Source organism: Neoarius graeffei, chromosome 3, assembly GCF_027579695.1.
Source record: "Neoarius graeffei isolate fNeoGra1 chromosome 3, fNeoGra1.pri, whole genome shotgun sequence".
NCBI lineage: Eukaryota > Metazoa > Chordata > Actinopteri > Siluriformes > Ariidae > Neoarius > Neoarius graeffei.
In genome coordinates, this window is record NC_083571.1 from 58,364,056 (window position 1) to 58,386,166 (window position 22,111).

At 40.8% G+C, this 22,111-nt stretch overlaps 1 protein-coding gene across 1 annotated transcript in view; it reads right to left on the reverse strand.

Moving 5' to 3' along the window:
- Positions 1–7,664: 7,664 nt before the first annotated feature.
- The window catches only part of LOC132883418 (mitogen-activated protein kinase kinase kinase 11), a 51,832-nt gene continuing 37,385 nt past the window's right edge, over positions 7,665–22,111 (reverse strand). Inside the window, exons 3-10 of the mRNA XM_060917048.1 lie at positions 15,304–15,452; positions 14,533–14,708; positions 14,198–14,444; positions 11,793–11,900; positions 11,403–11,550; positions 9,722–9,828; positions 9,041–9,616; positions 7,665–8,961 (exon numbers count right to left, since the gene is read on the reverse strand). Of these exons, the coding sequence (XP_060773031.1) occupies positions 8,354–8,961; positions 9,041–9,616; positions 9,722–9,828; positions 11,403–11,550; positions 11,793–11,900; positions 14,198–14,444; positions 14,533–14,708; positions 15,304–15,452 (2,119 nt within the window). The 3' untranslated portion in view covers positions 7,665–8,353. The remainder of the gene's footprint in view (positions 8,962–9,040; positions 9,617–9,721; positions 9,829–11,402; positions 11,551–11,792; positions 11,901–14,197; positions 14,445–14,532; positions 14,709–15,303; positions 15,453–22,111) is intronic.

Consider the following 22,111-nt stretch of genomic DNA (forward strand, 5'->3'; position numbering starts at 1 on the left):
TCAGATGCCCTGCTCTGTATCTTCAACCTTATAAAATGTTACAGGAGAAGACTCAGTGCTGTTTTATTGCCAAAGGGAGGTTATCCAAAGTGCAGGGGTGCCAATAATAGTGGCATGTGTTTTTGTTGAAGATAATTATTTCTGATGAGGAATTTGTTTTTCCTCAGAATAAATTTGTTTCAATTAAATGTTGGATTTTTCTCATTTTTTCAGTGTGAGATGAAGCAACTTCACCAAAAGGTGGATTTTTCCCCCCAACCCTTTTTTACTAATCTTTACAAGGGTTGCCAATAATTGTGGAGGGCACTCTGTGTGTGTGTGTGTGTGTGTGTGTGTGTACACCTTTCCACTGTTTTGGTCCATGCTGGTGCTGGAACAGCAAATATGTTGAGATTCAGCCCTCATGTAATCTGTTAAACTCTAAAGACTCAATGGTGCAGATTTAACATCCTTCATCTGAATTTTATTTTATTTATTTTTTTAAGTTATTGAAGATGCATAAAATATGCATTCCAAGGAGGATCTTAATGATGAGCTAGGAGCCAAAACACTAAGTAATTAATAACCATCATCATGGACATATTAATAAGAAGATTAAGAGATACTTGTACTAAATTACTGACTCTGACAACCTACTTTATCAATCAGCTCAAATCCTTTAACTAGAAGAACAGAGGCATCACCATAGATGACAATTATGCACAAAATGTTTCAGTGTGTGCCATTGATTTCATTACTGCAAAATTCATTTAGCACTTTTTTTTAATTCAACATTAAATTTTAAACCCTCAGCAAATCTTTCTCGAGTATTGATCTGATATATCGCTGAAGTTGCTTGTTGATGTTCTGGCATGGAAATGGCACGGAGTTGGTTCCAGGTCAGCAAGCCAAATCAATTTTGCAAAGAACCAGGCTTTCTTGAGTTGGAAACATCTGGCATGGTTCCAGATTGGACTCTGAGATATAGAGCCATGAACATGAGGTTAAAATTTTGGTCATGAGATCATTTTCACCAAATCTTAAATCTAAATTAATGGAACTGGCTGCAGGATGGAAAAATTAATATTTTGCAATCATAATCTCTGACGTGTAGACTTATTGGGAAAAAAAAAGCCTGTGGTCTGATTTGAAGGAGACAATCCGCATGAGCAAAACAACATAAAGGAAGTTCACCCTTGTGAAATAATACAGAAAGGGATGTTCAGAAGTGGTGTTGTTAAAAGTCAAAACTTTTAAAAACCTGCCCTGTTGAAATACTGAACTGCCGATAATTCATAATTTTGTTAGGTGTAGGGTTCAAGTCTACACACACACACAAAAGCCAAACTCTATAAAACCCTCCATTTAAAAGGGAAATAAGGGAGTGTTAGGGTGAGGAAATCCTGACACAGCCCAAACTTTCCACTGCTAACACAATACCCACAAAACTTAAAATCTCACTGAAGCATACAAGCTTGTCCACCATTAATTCTTACTCATTAAAAAAAATGAAGAAACCATTTGGATTAATTATACGCTTCAGTTAATACTTTTCAGCAGAGCATTTTAAAGTTGTGTTAAATTTTATTTGGTCTCATTTACTCTTTTCCATTTTTTTCCTTTTTAAAGTTCCACAGGTTAAAACATTACAAGAGGCAAAACACGTGTCGATACATAAAAACACAGACTCTCTGAAACACAAAGTCATAGAATGATTAGGCCCAGCCCAGTATGTAATTTCACAATCTCTCTCTCTCTCTCTCTCTCACACACACACACACAGGCAACATCATAAAGCCCAGTGGAAATCGAACATATCCAAAGAAGGAAGAAATAAAACCCTTATTCAGGTGCACAAAATGGAATATCATCAAGTCTAGTATTAAAAAGAATGAATTAAACAAAACCAAACAGATTTCTCAGAAAGAAGACCAAACGTCCAAGAGTGCTTATGTCCATTTGATTTTCTTTTCTTCTTCTGAGTCATTTGGATATATATATATATATATATATATATATATATATATATATATATATATATATATATAAAAAGGAAAACAATCCGCACAATAAGTCATCATCCAAAGAGCCAGTCTGTAATTGACTACGGATGAGCATTAAGTATGAGTTTGTAGAATAGATTGATCTGTCTCTTTGCAGCACCCACACATCTCCATCACACACTCCAGTGATGTAAAATACAATACACAAAGCATCCTGATGAGGACTCTGTCTCTGGCCCATTAAAATATCTTTAATCCAGTGTCTAAAAGGCCTTAATAAATATAATTATCTCTCTCTCTCTTAAAAAAAAATTAAAAATCACAGGACGGTTATGCACAGTACTAGTTACTCTGCCGAAGCTGATTGTGCTTAGCACAAATTAAAGTTTAGCCTATTTACTGAGGAAGCAGATGGAACAACATTAGCAAAGAGCATAAGCATAAAAAAATTAAAACACAATTAGTCTAATGATGTGATTTCCAATGATAATTGCTATGTTTAAAACAATAGCCCAAGAAGACACTCCTTCTACCCAAATGGCTTCGAAACAGGTTACAAAGTTTCTTTGGCACAAGAAATGATGCTGGTACATGAGAACAGCGTCTTCTAAATAACGACATATCATGTAGATTAAAACCACCACAGGCAAGTTGAGGGGGGGACCCTTGATGATAAAAAGAGGACAAGGTGGCACTGATAAATGAGAACTTGCTAATGATGGCTCATATGACTGTTATGATGAATGGCCGCTGGGCTCTCGGGCGTGAGCGCAGCTGTTCAGTGTGACCTAGAGATCCTGACTAGCATTCAAGAGCAGTCATTTTAAAAACATATTCCTGAGCCTGGATGATTAACTTGAGAATTAAACATGATCACTAAAATGAGCCCAGCAGATGTTGACTTTGGAAATCACATGCAAAACCAAAGGTAATTCATGCTAATGTTTTGAGACCACACTGAAATAATAGTGAAAGGATTCTGTGGCTGGATAATGCTGGTGTCTGGTTAGTAGTTCTTAAAGGAAATTGTACTTTTTGTTGTATACACAATTAACTAGAAGGGCACACAGTAGAGTGCATACCTCTACCAATCCACATATTATCAAAATTAAATCACTTGAACCTAGGGTAATACTAAAGCTGTACACCAAATTTCATCCAAATCTGTTCACTATTTTTTGAGTTACGTTGGGAAAAACAAAGGAATCCTGGATCCATATACATGTCTGGATTTGCATCAAAATCTAATCAACTGTTCCTCGGCCCACCATTCCTCCAAATGTCATCAAAATCCATTTACTCCTTTTTAAGTTATGTTGAGAACAGGCAAACAACTGGAGGTGAAAACAACAATCTCCTCCAACAATGTTGGCAGATGTAAAAATTGTGTAAATTAAAGGAAATGTATTATATATATATAATCCACATTCACTGGATATGAGCAATCACACTCTGATTGGTTACTCTACTACTAGGATATTAGCTCATACACCGTGAGTAAAGAAAAATAAAATGGCGGACCATGTTGCTGAACCAACCGAAGACGAAATAAAAACTCTACTCAAAAATAAAACCCCAAAAAATACAAAAAAAGCAACAAAATACGAAATGAAAGTATTTCATGGTAAGAATGTATCTTTATTTTTCAATAATAATAATAATTATTATTATTATTATAATTATAGGGTGGCACGGTGGTGTAGTGGTTAGCGCTGTCGCCTCACAGCAAGAATGTCCGGGTTCGAGCCCAGTGGCCAGTGAGGGCCTTTCTATACGGAGTTTGCATGTTCTCCCCGTGTCCGCGTGGGTTTCCTCCGGGTGCTCTGGTTTCCCCCACAGTCCAAAGACATGCAGGTTAGGTTAACTGGTGACTCTAAATTGAGCGTAGGTGTGAGTGTGAGTGTGAATGGTTGTCTGTGTCTATGTGTCAGCCCTGTGATGACCTGGCGACTTGTCCAGGGTGTACCCCGCCTTTCGCCCGTAGTCAGCTGGGATAGGCTCCAGCTTGCCTGCGACCCTGTAGAAGGATAAAGCGGCTTGAGATAATGAGATGAGATGAGATATATATATATATATATATATAAATGTGTGTGTGTGTGTGTGTGTGTGTAGTGGCCTAAGAAAACTGTATATAGGCTTTCCTGAACTGAAATATTTCTCCTCAGCATGAATCTCAACAAAAAGTAAAAGGTCCAATGTATTAAATCTAACTACATTTTAAAGAGTTCATTCTGACTGCTTTTTTGACAGCCAGTACGCAATCATAAACTGTACTGATTGGGCCTATAGCTATCAAACAACTTGATCAAAGCCTGATATTCACTGTGTGAGGAAATCCTAATCAGCTAGCAACATTTTGGACGTCTTCAGGCAGACTGCACGTGTTATCCTGGCTCCTTTCACAAGCCAGGGTAAGAATAAGACGTAAATAAAAACACTTCTCCATTGTTTTACTTGTTTCTTCCCGTAACAAGTCTGTTACGGAAAGAAAATCCCAATTTTGACCAAAACAGAATTTATCATCTTTAATTTTTGGGTAGAAATCCAATACAGTGACACCTGACGACAGGTTTTCCCAGATTGCTGCACATACTGCTTCATTTGGGGGGGGATGCTTTAAAAGGGGCAATTTTAAAATAAAAATCGACAAAATGGATTCGTTCAGAAACTTAAAACTTAAACTTTTTTAAATTCTGGAAACTTAACATGCTAACTTCTGGTTATCTTGTCTTCTTAGCTAGCTACTTTTTTATCATATTAGCATTTTTTAAACTTTCTATACTGGTCAAACTTTTGAGCTGACAGTAAACATCTTCAGTTACGCAATAACAGTAGAGCACGAGAGATGATTTTTCATGATTAACTGGTTTCGATGTCTAGTTCAAGGCAGTGATTAGCAATGAAAAAGTGCAGTGTCTAAGCTAGCATAATAGCTAATTACCTCAAAAAGCTGTATTGATCTGATATGTCATTGTAGCTCATCTGTCAGACAGTGTGTGCTAAAAGTAGACACTTCAGGAATAATTCCTCTATTTTCTACAAAAATTGAGGATTTTGAAATGTCAGGCAGGAGAAAAAAAGAAATATCTATAACATATTTGTATATTTAGAATGCTAGTATAAATGTGTGGACTGCCATGAGGGATTAATGTAGGATACCTAGAGTTCAAATTTACTGGGGGGGGGGGACTAAATACTGTCGGTGCATCACACAAAACTAGAGTTCATACCTCCGCCAAGCCATGACTCAAACGAAGGTGCTGCAAATTCTGTGTTTGGATTGAAGCAGGATCATAGTGCACTTGATTAGGTGTAAATCTGGATTAGGTGTAATGGGAAAAATATTTCTAATGATAATTAGAAACTGTGTTAAATGTCGTCATATACAGTATGTCTAATGTAGGTTGAAGAGTCAGTTTAATCAAACACCGTCATGTTGGGCTTGCACAGACATTTCGTAGATTACATAATACAACCCCAATTCCAAAAAAGTTGGGGCAAAGTACAAATTGTAAATAAAAACGGAATGCAATAATTTACAAATCTCAAAAACTGATATTGTATTCACAATAGAACATAGACAACATATCAAATGTCGAAAGTGAGACATTTTGAAATTTCATGCCAAATATTGGCTCATTTGAAATTTCATGACAGCAACACATCTCAAAAAAGTTGGGACAGGGGCAATAAGAGGCTGGAAAAGTTAAAGGTACAAAAAAGGAACAGCTGGAGGACCAAATTGCAACTCATTAGGTCAATTGGCAATAGGTCATTAACATGACTGGGTATAAAAAGAGCATCTTGGAGTGGCAGCGGCTCTCAGAAGTAAAGATGGGAAGAGGATCACCAATCCCCCTAATTCTGCGCCGACAAATAGTGGAGCAATATCAGAAAGGAGTTCGACAGTGTAAAATTGCAAAGAGTTTGAACATATCATCATCTACAGTGCATAATATCATCAAAAGATTCAGAGAATCTGGAAGAATCTCTGTGTGTAAGGGTCAAGGCCGGAAAACCATACTGGGTGCCCGTGATCTTCGGGCCCTTAGAAGGCACTGCATCACATACAGGCATGCTTCTGTATTGGGAATCACAAAATGGGCTCAGGAATATTTCCAGAGAACATTATCTGTGAACACAATTCACCGTGCCATCCGCTGTTGCCAGCTAAAACTCTATAGTTCAAAGAAGAAGCCGTATCTAAACATGATCCAGAAGCGCAGACGTCTTCTCTGGGCCAAGGCTCATTTAAAATGGACTGTGGCAAAGTGGAAAACTGCTCTGTGGTCAGATGAATCAAAATTTGAAGTTCTTTATGGAAATCAGGGACGCCGTGTCATTCGGACTAAAGAGGAGAAGGACGACCCAAGTTGTTATCAGCGCTCAGTTCAGAAGCCTGCATCTCTGATGGTATGGGGTTGCATTAGTGCGTGTGGCATGGGCAGCTTACACATCTGGAAAGACCCCATCAATGCTGAAAGGTATATCCAGGTTCTAGAGCAACATTTGCTCCCATCCAGATGACGTCTCTTTCAGGGAAGACCTTGCATTTTCCAACACGACAATGCCAAACCACATACTGCATCAATTACAGCATCATGGCTGCATAGAAGAAGGGTCCAGGTACTGAAGTGGCCAACCTGCAGTCCAGATCTTTCACCCATAGAAAACATTTGGCGCATCATAAAACGGAAGATACGACAAAAAAGACCTAAGACAGTTGAGCAACTAGACTCCTACATTAGACAAGAATGGGTTAACATTCCTATCCCTAAACTTGAGCAACTTGTCTCCTCAGTCCCCAGACGTTTACAGACTGTTGTAAAGAGAAAAGGGGATGTCTCACAGTGGTAAACATGGCCTTGTCCCAACTTTTTTGAGATGTGTTGTTGTCATGAAATTTAAAATCACCTAATTTTTCTCTTTAAATGATACATTTTCTCAGTTTAAACATTTGATATGTCATCTACGGTATGTTCCATTCTGAATAAAATATGGAATTTTGAAACTTCCACATCATTGCATTCCGTTTTTATTTACAATTTGTACTTTGTCCCAACTTTTTTGGAATCGGGGTTGTATAATTAGAATTTTTTTAGTACAGTACATGCACATTATACACAAGGGAGGTAGATGGCCTGCCTTATACATTGCTACACACTTTTATTTCCTCAGTAGTTAAAAAAAAAAGGATTAATGCACCATCTCTTGTGGTTCGAATGAAGAGGTGCAAGTCTGGCCAAGGTCACGAAGCTGTGTTTCATTTTCTGTAATACTCTCTGCCTTAATCAAATGCAAACCACTTAGTGGTATAGTCACAATGTAAACCATACTGTGGTGAGGCATCTGTTGTAACACAAGCCAATCAGGATTAAATCTATAAGCCACAGATTTTTGGTCCAATTAGTGGTGGGTCATGTGTTTACTGTAAATGTTTTGTCTAAATTGCTGATGAGCTGTAACAATCCCTCAAGCACTACGAACATTTGGAATTTGAGCCTTCAAGATGTTCGCGTTTTGCCTGGAAAATTAAAAGCAAAGTTTTTCTAAAGGGTGATTTGGTGATCCATTTTGAAGGAATTAACTTATGCTAATTAGATTTCGCTACAGGTTGATGTGAAGAGTCAACAGTGAGACCAGGTGGTGGCCTGAGCTTTTTTGCATTCTTTGGTATGTGTATGGAATGATCAGCAAGTTTATTTTGTTGTCCTTTACAGGCTGTAGCTAACAGACTGGAACAGTTACTCCAAGAAAGAGAGAGATTTAGATCCCGCCAACATTGCATATGGAAATCAACAGCTTCACTGTTTATACAGACTGTACTCCATATGAAGAGAGAAGAAGTATTTTAAAGGAACTATGCTAAACTCAAGACAGACACATTAGAATTGGATCATCTAAAAAAATCTAACACAGCTGATGACAAAACCAAAGTTAATACTCAAATAAGACCAAAACATCTGCCTTCCTGGTCTTTTGCCATGACATAACTCTAACTACTCATTAGCTGAAAAAGATATTGCCCTAATTGAGATAACCAACAGAAAAAGGCACTTAAAGTAATGCAATGCAAATTACACAAGTCACAATGCTAATCAAGTCAGATGGAAAATGCTCCAGTTCTGGAAGTATTTTCAATCTGGAATGGTAATTGATGTTATTTTCTTCAAATCAAGCCACATCCTAAAACTGCAAATATCATGAGCTTCCTTTTTTGGAAAGGCAAACCTTAGAATCCAACACTTGGATAATCTGAAGCTTTTCAAAAGAACACAAACAACTCCAAAGCACCAAATACTGGGAGCGATTCCTCCTTATGGGCCGTTGCGTGAATCCGAATTGGTAAATGTGTGGCTTCCTTTAGAAACTCAGAATATGTCGTCTCTTTGTTTTGTTGGCGACTTGAAGGGACTAAGACCTAGAGTCCTTCTGGGGAACACTTTCTCTTTGGCAACACCTATGGGCTTATTTACTGCTGCCCAATCCAGGTCTATGAATGGGGAGTCAGCAGGGTTCAATGGGGCGACCCTGAGAGAGAGGTTGGGACTCCCGTTGGTGGAACATGGTGCAGAGCGGGAAATGGGAAAAGGAGCGGAGAAGGGATCAAATGGCGAGGGAAGTTCAGAGTTTATCGACGGGTCAGCCTTGAGACTGAAGGGATCACAGTCAGGGGACGGGAAGGGGTCGCAATTCATGAAGGGGTTGGTAGGTGATGGTCTATACCCCAGTCGTGGACTTGTGGGGCTGCTAGTTGAACTAGCATGCCGTGAGCTGCATTTTTCCATCCCAGCAGCTGAAATGAAGCTCCAGGGATCTATCCGGGGACGGTTAGGAGACGGCCGGGGTCGTGGTATGATGTTTACCTCCAGGCGCCGTGTTTTTGGGCTCCAAAGATGAGGATCAGGGTATAGAGCAAATGGGACTGGGGATTTCTCATCTGCTTCCATTGCATCTTGACACAATGGTAGATCCAACACTGAGGAAAAGGGGAATAAAAAGGATTTATATACTCAGTAAAGTCAGCAAATAATAACATCTTAAAAGTAAACTCTTACCTAGTTGCGAGGAAAGTCCATGACTAGATCTTCTCCTTCTGTCTCCACTCAAGTTCATACTCTCACTCTCTGTCTCTCCATTAGCAATCCACTCAGCAGAGCTGTGCTGGACAGTCTTTCGGCTTGACCGGTTTCTCTCTCTGGGGTTCGGAGGAGGTGGGGTCAATGGTAACGGCTTATTCTCCGGGGGCTTCAGTGAGGCATCAAGAAGCTCTTGGGGCAGACAGTCTGTACTAAATGTGATAAGGTCCCCAACCAAGTTGGAATCCGTGGGTAAGTCCGCCACAGCCAGTGGGGGGTGTTCTCGCCCTAACTCCAGAGCAGGAACATTAGTTCTATGGGCAGTTCGTGGAGGGGGTGTCGGTGGTTGCTGGGGTTCCAGATGGCGTCCCAGAGCCACGGAGGCAAGAAGAGCGGCACCACTCAGCAAGGCGCGGTGAGTGCTTTTAGTATGAGGGGGAACACTGGAGCGACAGTCTAGGTTTGGTGAACTACAAGGGGACAAATATCCCTCTTCACTCCCAGAGTCCTCTTCTGGAAGAGGTGTCCAGGAAGGTTCCTTAACCGAGTTAGAGCCTAGAACAAGAAGACGAAAACGTGAGCCAAAAGCAAGCAAGCAAACCAAGAATCTTCAAAGTGAATGAGTATCAGGCTCATTCTTTCATGTTTTGTAGAGTGTACCATTTTGGCTAGGTTCAGGTGTGGTGGGTCTGTACTCCTCGAAGTCGTCTTTGGAGTCTCCGTTCTCGTTGCTGTCCAAAGCCAATAGCCGAGCTCTCATAGACAGACTAAGACACACGTACACAGATATCAGTGAGTCAAAGCTCTCAAAGGTAAGCTGGAGTTTTGCATGTAATGCTTGCAGCGTTTGCTAGAAAACTGTTGAAATAAAGTTGCTGTTTATGTAAAAACGTTTGTATCTACATTCAAAGGTGTTTCATTAAGCGAATGGTGTTTCCTAGTGAAAAATCTTTAACATCCTAACCAGCCTGAATATTATAAACAACCGAATCATTTATCTTTACTAACAAGTTCCAAAATGTGCAATCCCCTTGATGTACTTCTAGTTAATTTAATCAACTGTGTTTCATTAGGATCTCTAATGATCTAAAACAATCAGATACTTTTACTTTAAGACCTTAATTAAGACTAACAGTGTAAAACACAGAAGCAGTTAAGATTAAACAAGATGCAGAAAACATCAGAAGACCTACAAGAGGAAACTTTTGACCTCTGCACGGAGCAGAGAAGTATTCAGATACTAGATAGTACTAATAGTGAAGAACAATCTAGAAATGGGGGAGAAACGAACACAAACGTACTATTTAGATGGGATAAGGTTTCCGAGCATAGTGTAGAAGAACGTCTGTGTGATATGCTTCATGTGATTTCTTCATGTCTTGTCAGTAAAAATGTATCATTTTCACTTAATTTCAGTGCATGTTGTACATCAAATAGCAGCAATGTAGAGGCTTCACTAGTACTCGGAACTTAAACCTCTCAAGTGTCACTGCTTACAACTGATATTATTTTTCTGTCTATTAAACATGGTTTCATATTCGTTTCAGTGCGAGATGATAGAAAGGAGTAAGCACTTCCCAGAATGTCTTGGGACTAAAGAAACCTCTTTTCCCACAGGATATAAGGAAACCTTTCCCAACATGTCGGTTCTGATGGGATATACATTACCTGCTCTTTTTTATAGAAGATAATTTCCGGAATAATCTTCTCACACACAAGCTCTTAAATAACTAACATGGATTACACACAGGTTAATATGTACGTATCTATTATGTGGATGTGTGGGAAAGTTATACAGTGGGGTCCAGAAATATTGGCACCCTTGCTGAATATGACATCTCATCTCATTATCTCTAGCCGCTTTATCCTGTTCTACAGGGTCGCAGGCAAGCTGGAGCCTATCCCAGCTGACTACGGGCGAAAGGCGGGGTACACCCTGGACAAGTCGCCAGGTCATCACAGGGCCGACACATAGACACAGACAACCATTCACACTCACATTCACACCTACGCTCAATTTAGAGTCACCAGTTAACCTAACCTGCATGTCTTTGGACTGTGGGGGAAACCGGAGCACCCGGAGGAAACCCACGGGGAGAACATGCAAACTCCGCACAAAAAGGCCCTCGCCGGCCATGGGGCTCGAACCTGGACCTTCTTGCTGTGAGGCGACAGCGCTAACCACTACACCACCGTGCCGCCTGAATATGACATGTACAAAAAAATTTAAACAGTTGCATGTGTGGGTTTTTTTTTTTTTAAATAGAATCTTTCCATTCTGTTAAAGGGTGCCAATGTTGTGGGAGTGAGATGTCTCTAAGGTTGCCACTCTGTCTCTCACCCACTCTCCTGTGGACTCAGGCGCTGCATTTTGGGGCTCTTGGGACTTTTTGGGCTCCAGTGAGGGGCAAGTCTCCTCTCCCCGTTAGCCTTCAGAGGAAGAGTTTCCAGTGGCCACACTGAGCTCCACTTACTTTCATTTGGGCTCACTACAAGACAAAGAAGAAGCGGAGAACAGTTTTACATTCAAATGTTTTATAAGACGTGTCTCTTATGCACTCTGAGTGAGTGTGTGCTGTGTGTGTGATGTAGATTTCATCAATAGTTTATGCCTGTTGTCTGGTAACTTGAGTCCATGTGCTCACAGAACAATTACAGGCTGGAAAAAAAAAAGTTTTATTGCTTATGTACTTATTTTACAGGAATTTTAGCTGTAAAAAGATGCACTCACATTGGATGGCACGGAAACGTGGACCGATGGAAGGAGAACCCAAATCTGGAGAATTTCGTCTCTTCTCCAACCCAGGAGAAGCCTGTACAGTGATTTTATGGATAAAATCTAAGGGACAAAAACATTCAATATTATTATTTATCCTGGTAGAAGCTGGTGCTTCATTTCCTATAACAGTGTCTCTGATAGTACTTCCATCAGCAAGGACTTGTACAGCAGAAGCTCCATCTAAATGTATTTAAAAACATGAATATGATATGGTGATATGATGACATTTTCTGCAAGGTGATGTTTATATGAAATATTTTGGAAGGAGTCTGCAGTGTCAGCCCTTCGTAACTGTCCTCTGAATAAAGCTACGACTGTTATCCGAAAAGAACGGAATTCAGGTTTTGCTGTAAGATGGTGATCTGCAAGTTTTTGTTTTATTTAAAAAAAGAGAGAGAGAGGTTTGTGATGGTGAATGAAGTCGTGTTTATAACGTACTAAATTGTATCTCATCTCATCTCATTATCTGTAGCCGCTTTATCCTTCTACAGGGTCGCAGGCGAGCTGGAGCCTATCCCAACTGACTACGGCCGAAAGGCGGGGTACACCCTGGACAAGTCGCCAGGTCATCACAGGGCTGACACATAGACACAGACAACCATTCACACTCACATTCACGCCTACGGTCAATTTAGAGTCACCAGTTAACCTAACCTGCATGTCTTTGGACTGTGGGGGAAACCGGAGCACCTGGAGGAAACCCATGCGGACACGGGGAGAACATGCAAACTCCACACAGAAAGGCCCTCGCCAGCCCCGGGGCTCGAACCCAGGACCTTCTTGCTGTGAGGCGACAGCGCTAACCACTACACCACCGTGCCGCCCACTAAATTGTATGTTTTATCCATTTATAGTTACAACGTGTCATTCTCTAGTAAGGCCACACCAATTCGATTAGTTGGTTCTCGGAATCACCGCTTGAAGAAAATGCAAAACGAAAAAAAAAATCGTAATCGACTGCAGGTTGAGGTCATGTGATGTCGAAAACCAATCAAATCGCCCCTTTCACTTTAGATAAAGACTTATGGAAGAAACATGCCTGTGGAGGGGAATCCTGCAAAGCCTATGTTTGTGATTGTTAGGATATTCAGCGAACAGAAGCGTAAAATCTTTGACCGGTGTGTCGAAATTCAAGAGGGGGAAAACTTTGCACAGTTGTACTCAAGACGCCGTGAGCTTGTTACCCTGCGATGTGCCACTTGGACAACGACTCTGTGGAGGTGGGTTTGATTTATATATTTCATTGATTGATGTGAGGGGCAAACAAAAAATCATTCGAAGTATTTAGCCATCAGAAGTAGCCTACTCCTGGTCAAATCTTTTTTTCTGTGCGTTGTAGATGTTCAACTGACTGTAATTCAATCGTTTATTTAGCCTGTCTGTTTACTGGTTTGCCTGATAAAAGACGTGCAGCCAGAGCTAGCCCTTAATGCATATGGGTGGAAATAAGATAAGCTATTAAAAGAGCCATATGAAATGTGCAACAATAATGTGTTGTCTTTGTTTTGTTTCTCTATTATGAAAGCCCTCTATTTCCACAGCTAATTTTACCATCAGAGCATTTTTTAAATTTTATTTTTATTTCGCGCGCTCGCGACTCTAAAATTGACCGTAGGTGTGAACGTGAGTGTGAATGGTTGTCTGTGTCTATGTGTCAGCCCTGTGATGACCTGGCGACTTGTCCAGGGTGTACCCCGCCTTTCACCCGTAGTCAGCTGGGATAGGCTCCAGCTTGCCTGCGACCCTGTAGAACAGGATAAAGCGGCTAGAGATGATGAGATGAGATGAGATTTCGCGCGCTCGCTTCATATTTTTCCTGAAAAAATCCGAGAACCAACTAATTAAATTGGTATGGCCTAATAATGAATAAGAAGTGTTGATAGATTGCTGTGGAAGAAGAGGAATAAAGCACTTTGGGATATGCTGTTATTGGAAAACAATCAACTCGAGGGTGGTAACAGTTCTCACTAGACCTTCAAATGACTAGTAGAACTTTAAAGTTAACAATATATGAAAAGAAATGCAGAACAATGAGCAGAGAGTCCCTTGAGTAATGCTCTTCGTATCTCAAGGTCAAGAAACTAATCTGCATGTTGCAGCAATTCCTGTCTACGACTTTTCTGGTTTTCATTCAAAATCTCAAATTGCATTAATCGGATGTGCAGCGGAGCAGTGAGTCATGAGCTCAAAAAGCATCCTTTTTTCTCAGAATGGCTGAGTCTTCGCATACCACTTCCTGTTCTACATCAGTTAAATGTAGCAATTGTCACGTAGCAATATTAACATGCCCCAAAATAAATATTTGTGCTAGTGTGTGTGTGCGTTTTCAGCCCTGGTATGTATCGGAAGCTATGTACCTTGTGGCATACTGATCTTCTCCCCATTCTTGCATTTGAGCTTGTGCTTCTTGAAGGTTCCTTTGCGCTTCTTGACGTTGGGTTTCTCCTGGTTTTGGTTTAGGTGGAGGATGAGGAGTGAGAGCTCCCTCTCGAACACATCCTGTTCCCACTGGGCCAGCTGCTGCTCTCGCAGACGCAGAAACTCCTCGTGAGACTTCTGCTCCAGAGCGGCACGCTTCAGCTCCTCTTCACGACACCGCAGTTCCTGTGCACAAACAACATGCGTGTTACATAACCGAAACTTTAGTATTCCAGCTAATTGTTTCCTACACAATACAAGGGTTCTCACACACCTTTTCCTTAGCACGCAGCTCATCAAACATGCCCTGGATCTCCAATCTCCAGTCATCCTGCAGGGAGTGGAAGGAGTCCTGAGGCATCTCTTCCATCACCTGCTGCTCCAGAGCACACAGCTGAGCCAAGATGGAGGCGAAGCTCGGCCTGTGGTGGGGGTCCTGATTCCAACACCCTGATACATGTGTGCACAATGTGTAATCATTAACAAACGGATAGATGAATATCTATGAATAGATAATAGTTTAAACGAATGGATACATGAAAATATCAGTAGAATGGTCTGATGGATTAAATGTAAATAAATGGACAGATGACTAAATTGTCGATTTATGCATGTTGGATGGCATTGCTTCATAACTGCATAAATATGAAAATGGATAGATGGACAAGTGGATATGTGAATAGATATGTAAATGGATGGATAGTCAATTTATGCATTTGGACGGCATTGCTTCATAACTGCATAAATATGAAGCTGGATAAATGGATGAATGGATGGATAGATGGATGGATGGACATGTAAAAAGGTTGGAGAGATGGACAGATGTGCATATAAATGACTGGCTAAATGACAGAGAGGTAGATGGATGGATGGCTATGTAAATGAATGGATGGAAACATGAAAAGATATATCTAATGGAGGACTGGTTGGTTATGTACATGAATGGATGAATACATGACGAGATCAATGTGATGGATGGATGGACTGATCCATTGAAAAGATCAATAGGAGATGAATGGATGGATGAAAGAATAAAAGAAGGTACCTGACATGAGATGGGTGAAGGGTTCAGGGCAGGTGGAGGGGATGGGCAGAGTCAGTTTATTTACTGCCACTCCGTAGGCCACAGCCAGACCATCAATCCCTCTGTATGGAGCCTCGCCTGTGAGTAACTCCCACAATAAAACTCCATAGCTAGAGAGAGAGAGAGAGAGAGAGAGAGAGAGACTTTTCCATCATTCCAACCCAAACTCCAACATCCGGACACACTATAAAGCAAACTTTACAGGATGGCAGACACACACCAAATCCTACCGCAAACAAACACAACAGCATATAGACACATACACACTCGACACAACTGTTCAGAAAAAGAACAGCAGCATCCTCCATGTCTTGGCTCCTACACACGACAATTACACACCAAAAAACCCCGCAAGAGCATTTTCTCTCTTAAAAGCTCTCCCTCAGAGAGAGAGACTCGCCCACGGTGGCTTTATATAGCCTGCTAATTACAGCATGCGCACACACGCAGCACAACATAGCTTTCTCTGCCCCACAGCTCCTAAACACTATAATCTGAGGAGTATATTAAGACGCCTTTAAAGTCTGAGAAGAAAGAAAACTTTTTTTAAGTGTTGTGATTCTACAGCGGTTCGGCCTGCCGCTGCAGGGCAGGCGGAAATCGTGAGCAGAAGTCATTATGATGAATGTGTTAATTTTACAGTCAAAGATGTGGCCTAATAAAGTAACTAGTGGTCTAATAAACAACACTAATAAGTGCTGGTAATAACTTCCAGATCTGCACCACAGCTCACGTTAAACTTCTCGAAACAAAACAGGCAACAAAACCATTTATTGCTTCCAAGTCTTCAAAACTATTATTCTCTTTACAAGTATGTAAGCATGATCGCATTATTTATTCAAAGTTCTATTTGTCTACAAGTGTATATAAGATTATTCTATCCACATTCACTGGATATAAGCAATCTCGCACTCCGATTGGCTACTCTACTACCAGGCTATCAGCTCATATACTCATTCTCATCTCATTATCTCTAGCCGCTTTATCCTGTCCTACAGGGTCGCAGGCAAGCTGGAGCCTATCCCAGCTGACTACGGGCGAAAGGCGGGGTACACCCTGGACAAGTCGCCAGGTCATCACAGGGCTGACACATAGACACAGACAACCATTCACACTCACATTCACACCTACGCTCAATTTAGAGTCACCAGTTAACCTAACCTGCATGTCTTTGGACTGTGGGGGAAACCGGAGCACCCGGAGGAAACCCACGCGGACACGGGGAGAACATGCAAACTCCACACAGAAAGGCCCTCGCCAACCACGGGGCTCGAACCCGAACCTTCTTGCTGTGAGGCGACAGCGCTAACCACTACACCACCGTGCCACCCAGCTCATATACTATTAGTAGAAAAAAACAAAATGACGGAGCGTCTTACTGAATCAACCGAGGACAAAATAAAAACTCTACTCGAAAACAAAACCCCCAAAAATACAAAAAAGCAACGAAATATGAGTAAAAGTATTTGATGGTAAGAACATATTGTGTTTTTTTATTTTTCAAGAATTATTATTATTTGCATTTTTCACAAATTGCTCGTCATTTCGCTGGTTTGTTTACATTCTAAGAGGAAATTATTTTGTCGGCTGTTTTGTATAAAGTTTTTATTTATCAAATTTGCAAAAAATTTAAATAAAAATGCTCTGTTTCTCAAAATCCAGTGAATGTGGATCGAATAAAACAGTTATTCTATGGAATCAATTTTGTGCCAAAATGTTCATACAATACTTTTGAAATATCAAACAAAAACGATAAAATTCAAAGTAAATTTTTTTTAGACTGGCAAACAAATTATTCGTGTAATCGTGCAAAATATCAGTCTATTACTCTTCAGAAACCTTTTATTTTTGTTCCGCGTCTGTCTCCGTTTTGTTTGACGTAACTTATTTTGGTTGCAATTCCAGCTTTCTCGTTTGCGATCCCTGACTTTTTGCTTGCAGTTTTGGCACAAACTTCCCGTGTGGGTGGGCTGTCCAGGAACACATTCCCATTGGCTAACTTGTGTTTGACTGACAGCTACGCTCAGCCGTTCCCTACTCGGATTCTGGCGGACTGTTTGCCGAGTGACCGATCCATTGACGGTAAACAAGGATCGAGTGGACTTCAGTGGCGACTATGATATTGAATTAATTCAGCAAAGTGTAAGTACGGGACAAATGTGTTGCAGTAGTGCACATTATGCAGGTGTGTTTAACATTAGCAAGACAGCTATTATATTGGGTAGTGGAGCCAAGTCTAACATTTGACTTGCCACGAAACACCTGCATAATGTGCACTACTGCAACACATACAGCACATTTGTCCCGCACTTACACTTTGCTGAATTAATTCAATATCATAGTCGCCACTGAAGTCCACTCGATCCTTGTTTACCGTCAATGGATCGGTCACTCGTCAAACAGTCCGCCAGAATCCGAGTAGGAAATGGCCGCAACAGCCTCCGGGGAATGGCTGAGCGTAGCTGTCAGTCAAACACAAGTTAGCCAATGGGAATGCATTCCTGGACAGCCCACCCACACGGGAAGTTTGTGCCAAAACTGCAAGCAAAAAGTCAGAGAGCGCAAACGAGAAAGCTGGAATCGCAACCAAAATAAATTACGTCAAACAAAACTGAGAAAGACGCGGAACAAAAATAAAAGGTTTCTGAAGAGTAATAGACTGATATTTTGCACGATTACACTAGTAATTTGTTTGCCAGTCTAAAAAAATTAACTTTTTAAATTTTTTTATTGTATTTTGATTTGTCGTTTTTGTTTGATATTTCAAAAGTATTGTATGAACATTTTGGCACAAAATTGATTCCATATTATTCCACTCAATCTCGTCGTACATGGCTTATAGCCAACTTGGCACTACACGCCTCGTCAGCTATCAGCTCATGTACGACTCAATTTCATGGAATAACTGTTAAATACTCTTTGTACACTAAATTACACTCTACAACTATAAAAATACACAAGTATAGCCTGTACACTGCTAAATTAGAGCGGCACAGTGGTGTAGTGGTTAGCGCTGTCACCTCACAGCAAGAAGGTCCGGGTTCGAGCCCCGTGGCCGGCGAGGGCCTTTCTGTGCGGAGTTTGCATGTTCTCCCCGTGTCCGCGTGGGTTTCCTCCGGGTGCTCCGGTTTCCCCCACAGTCCAAAGACATGCAGGTTAGGTTAACTGGTGACTCTAAATTGACCGTAGGTGTGAATGAGAGTGTGAATGGTTGTCTGTGTCTATGTGTCAGCCCTGTGATGACCTGGCGACTTGTCCAGGGTGTACCCCGCCTTTCACCCGTAGTCAGCTGGGATAGGCTCCAGCTTGCCTGCGACCCTGTAGAACAGGATAAAGCGGCTAGAGATAATGAGATGAGATATTCTAACTTGTTAAGATATCATTTTTGCAGTGTAGAAGAATACAAGACGCCAACTCTGAGATTATTAAAACTAGTTCTAGATTGTAACCAACTTATTCCAAGATGTCTTGTCAAGTAAAATTATCTGTCCATGCAGCAAGATTATTTCACTAGTATTAAGGAATTTTCTCCTCGAATTCAGTTTTGTTTTGGGTTTTTTTTGCAGTGTATGAAAGGCGTAAGACGATCATGGAAACTAATGCTCGAATATTTGAAAAATAAATAACAGCTTATCTGCATACTAGCACACTCAAATTTATACTCACATACACAAACGTAAAAGTATGCCAACATGCTGCTATGCATTTAACATCATTTACTTTCATCTCGCCTTCCTCCTTTCATCCTAGCATACTTGCGTACTAACATACCCCAGTCTGGATCTTTGTGCATTCTAACAGTGACGTTGTAACACCAAGCTCCTGAACAACTCCATCGCCATTGAATTTATTACACAATTAAAATCCCAGAGCCGTCCATTAAGCAGAGTCCATGGAAACATGAGAATTGCATCTATAGCTGTGTTCACATATATACCGGTACGATAGTGGTATAACTGTATCGATACAAAGTATACCGGTACAGTTTAGTGCATCTGTCCACACTAGCGAGAAATGTTTGCGGTTTTCTTTCACGGAAGTTGAAATGCGCGTGCGCGAAATGTTTCCGTGGTTACCGAGTAACTTCCTTCCGAGAATATGGCGGATGAAACAACGTGTGTGTGCTTTTTGTTGTCAATGTACAGTCTGTATTTCTGGTGGTCATTTATTCAGTCGAATCGTATAAAACGCGCCAGGCAGTTGAGAAAGAAACAAAGAAAATGAATCTCCTATTCCAGCTGTTCCTGGCATCGCTCGTCTCCCCAAAGCTCCAACAAACACATAACTTCGTCTTTGCTCCATGTAGCTCCACGGTCGTTTTGAGCCATTTTGACGTTTTATTTACAGCTGGAAAGCACGTGCGTATTGTATTGTATGAATAACCGGAAGAAGTAGGAATGGTTCATTGCGCATGCGCATTATATTTGTATCGATACAGAGCCGCTTCATCTGTCCACACTACAGCGAAGCGCTACAGTACCGATACTGTACCCATACATTTATGGGTTTCGTACCGATACAGTTATACCGCTACAGTACCGGTATAGTTGCTAGTGTGGACAGGTGTTGCGGTACGAAAGTAGTATCGTATCGGTACAAAATCCCTAGTGTGGACAGGGTATAATATGAATAAATCTTGCCTATTAAAAAAAAAAAAAAACACCAACCCAAATGATTTCCTCTCTGTGTATGCTTATGAATTTATCGTTGTTGTTTTGGGGGCAACATTTTATGGCATAACCTACAAGTACATTTTAAATAACCTCATGCATGAAAATGACTTTATGGTCTGTTAGATGTGTGAACCTTTTGAGATCTTGAATAAATTCCAGCTTTCTATTATAATTCACATCTTAACACACTGGAGCACTGGCTTTCCAAATATTGTCCACAATGGTTTCTCATGTAACATTACCGTGTTGAGCGACTGTTGTTGTCATGGTGATGTTTTGCTTTTTATAGATTACAGTATGATGCCCTGCATCTTAAATCCACATAAGCAGCAGAAAAGATTTTAGGTGAGACAGACCTGACCTGTCTCGCCAGACAATGCACACTGCTTTTCACTGATAAAGTGTGTGTGTGTGTGTGTGTGTGTGTGTGTGTGTGTGTGTGTGTGTGTGTGTGTGTGTGTGTAAAAGCTGGACAGTCATTCTTGCCTGAGTGCTTAGCCGTAGGGATGAGCCTTGAGGACAGAGGTGTCTATTGTTCGTAATGTGTGTGAGGTTGCTGTGTTGAGGTTACATCCCTTTACATGCTATTGTGACTGTCTATGTGTGCGGCGCCCTCTCGCCTTCCAGTCTCTAAACCTGGATAAGAGCCGTATTGTTTCGCTCACCTGCTGTGAATAAAAGCAGCAATGTGTGCATGTGTGTGTGTGTGAGAATGTGGGGGCGAACAGCAGGAGCTGTCTGTGAGCTTTGATCAAACTTCTGATTACCGTCGGCCCTTTGCTTCGTTCCGCTTACTCACTCTTTCCTTGTCATTGTACACTTTATTTCTTACACCCTCTCCATTTCCTTTCGTTCCTGTGAAATTTTCCCAAAGATGGCTCTCTTTTATAGATAAACAGCTACGGCTACACTCGAACTCAATCCTAACCTGGATTCCAGTGTCACACAAAGAAAAACGCTTGGCTCAAAAATGAAATGGAAATCACCGCATACCTGCGAGGTTCAATCTCTTAAACAGACTTGCGAATGTCACTAGAGTCCAGTGTTATCTATATAAAAAATTGTCTTTTGAATCAAATGTGTGACGACTCGGACATCAAACATGTCTCAACGAATTGATTAATCATTCCTTATCTGACCAGAGATGCACAGATTCTGAGGCACTTGAATATTATTAATATTAGCGCTTTTTCCCTTCGTTCATTGCAGATATTTTCCAGAAGGACTCTTATCTTTCCATGAAAGTGCTGGAAATAAACCTAGAGCTGTGCCTAAACCTAATCCTAACCTTAGGATGTATGATATTAAAGGAATAGATCGGCTGAAGAGGAAAATAAAATCACGCACATGCTTCAATCTGTTTTGTTGAGACATTCAGTATAAGATTATTATTACCATTATTATTATTATTATTATTATTATGCAGGCGGCACGGTGGTGTAGTGGTTAGCGCTGTCGCCTCACAGCAAGAAAGTCCGGGTTCGAGCCCCGTAACCGGCGAGGGCCTTTCTGTGCGGAGTTTGCATGTTCTCCCCGTGTCCGCGTGGGTTTCCTCCGGGTGCTCCGGTTTCCCCCACAGTCCAAAGACATGCAGGTTAGGTTAACTGGTGACTCTAAATTGACCGTAGGTGTGAATGTGAGTGTGAATGGTTGTCTGTGTCTATGTGTCAGCCCTGTGATGACCTGGCGACTTGTCCAGGGTGTACCCCGCCTTTCGCCTGTAGTCAGCTGGGATAGGCTCCAGCTTGCCTGCGACCCTGTAGAACAGGATAAAGCGGCTACAGATAATGAGATGAGATTATTATTATGCCACACTCATCATTTGCGAAGTAATAGACATGTAATGATTCACCCAATTCACTATTTGATTCAATTCAATTTGATTCACGATTCAGTTTTCCCCACGAAATATTAAAAAAAATTAAATGAAAAAAATTTTATCACCAAAAAAAACCATTTATTTTTCTATTCTTTATCAACTTATAAGAATATAAATTTTGTTTCATTTTCTTAATAACCAAAAATAATTATTTACCCACATTTGTAAAGGTTGGAGTAAAATCTTTCAACAGTCTGCAAAAAGAGCTCTGATTTCT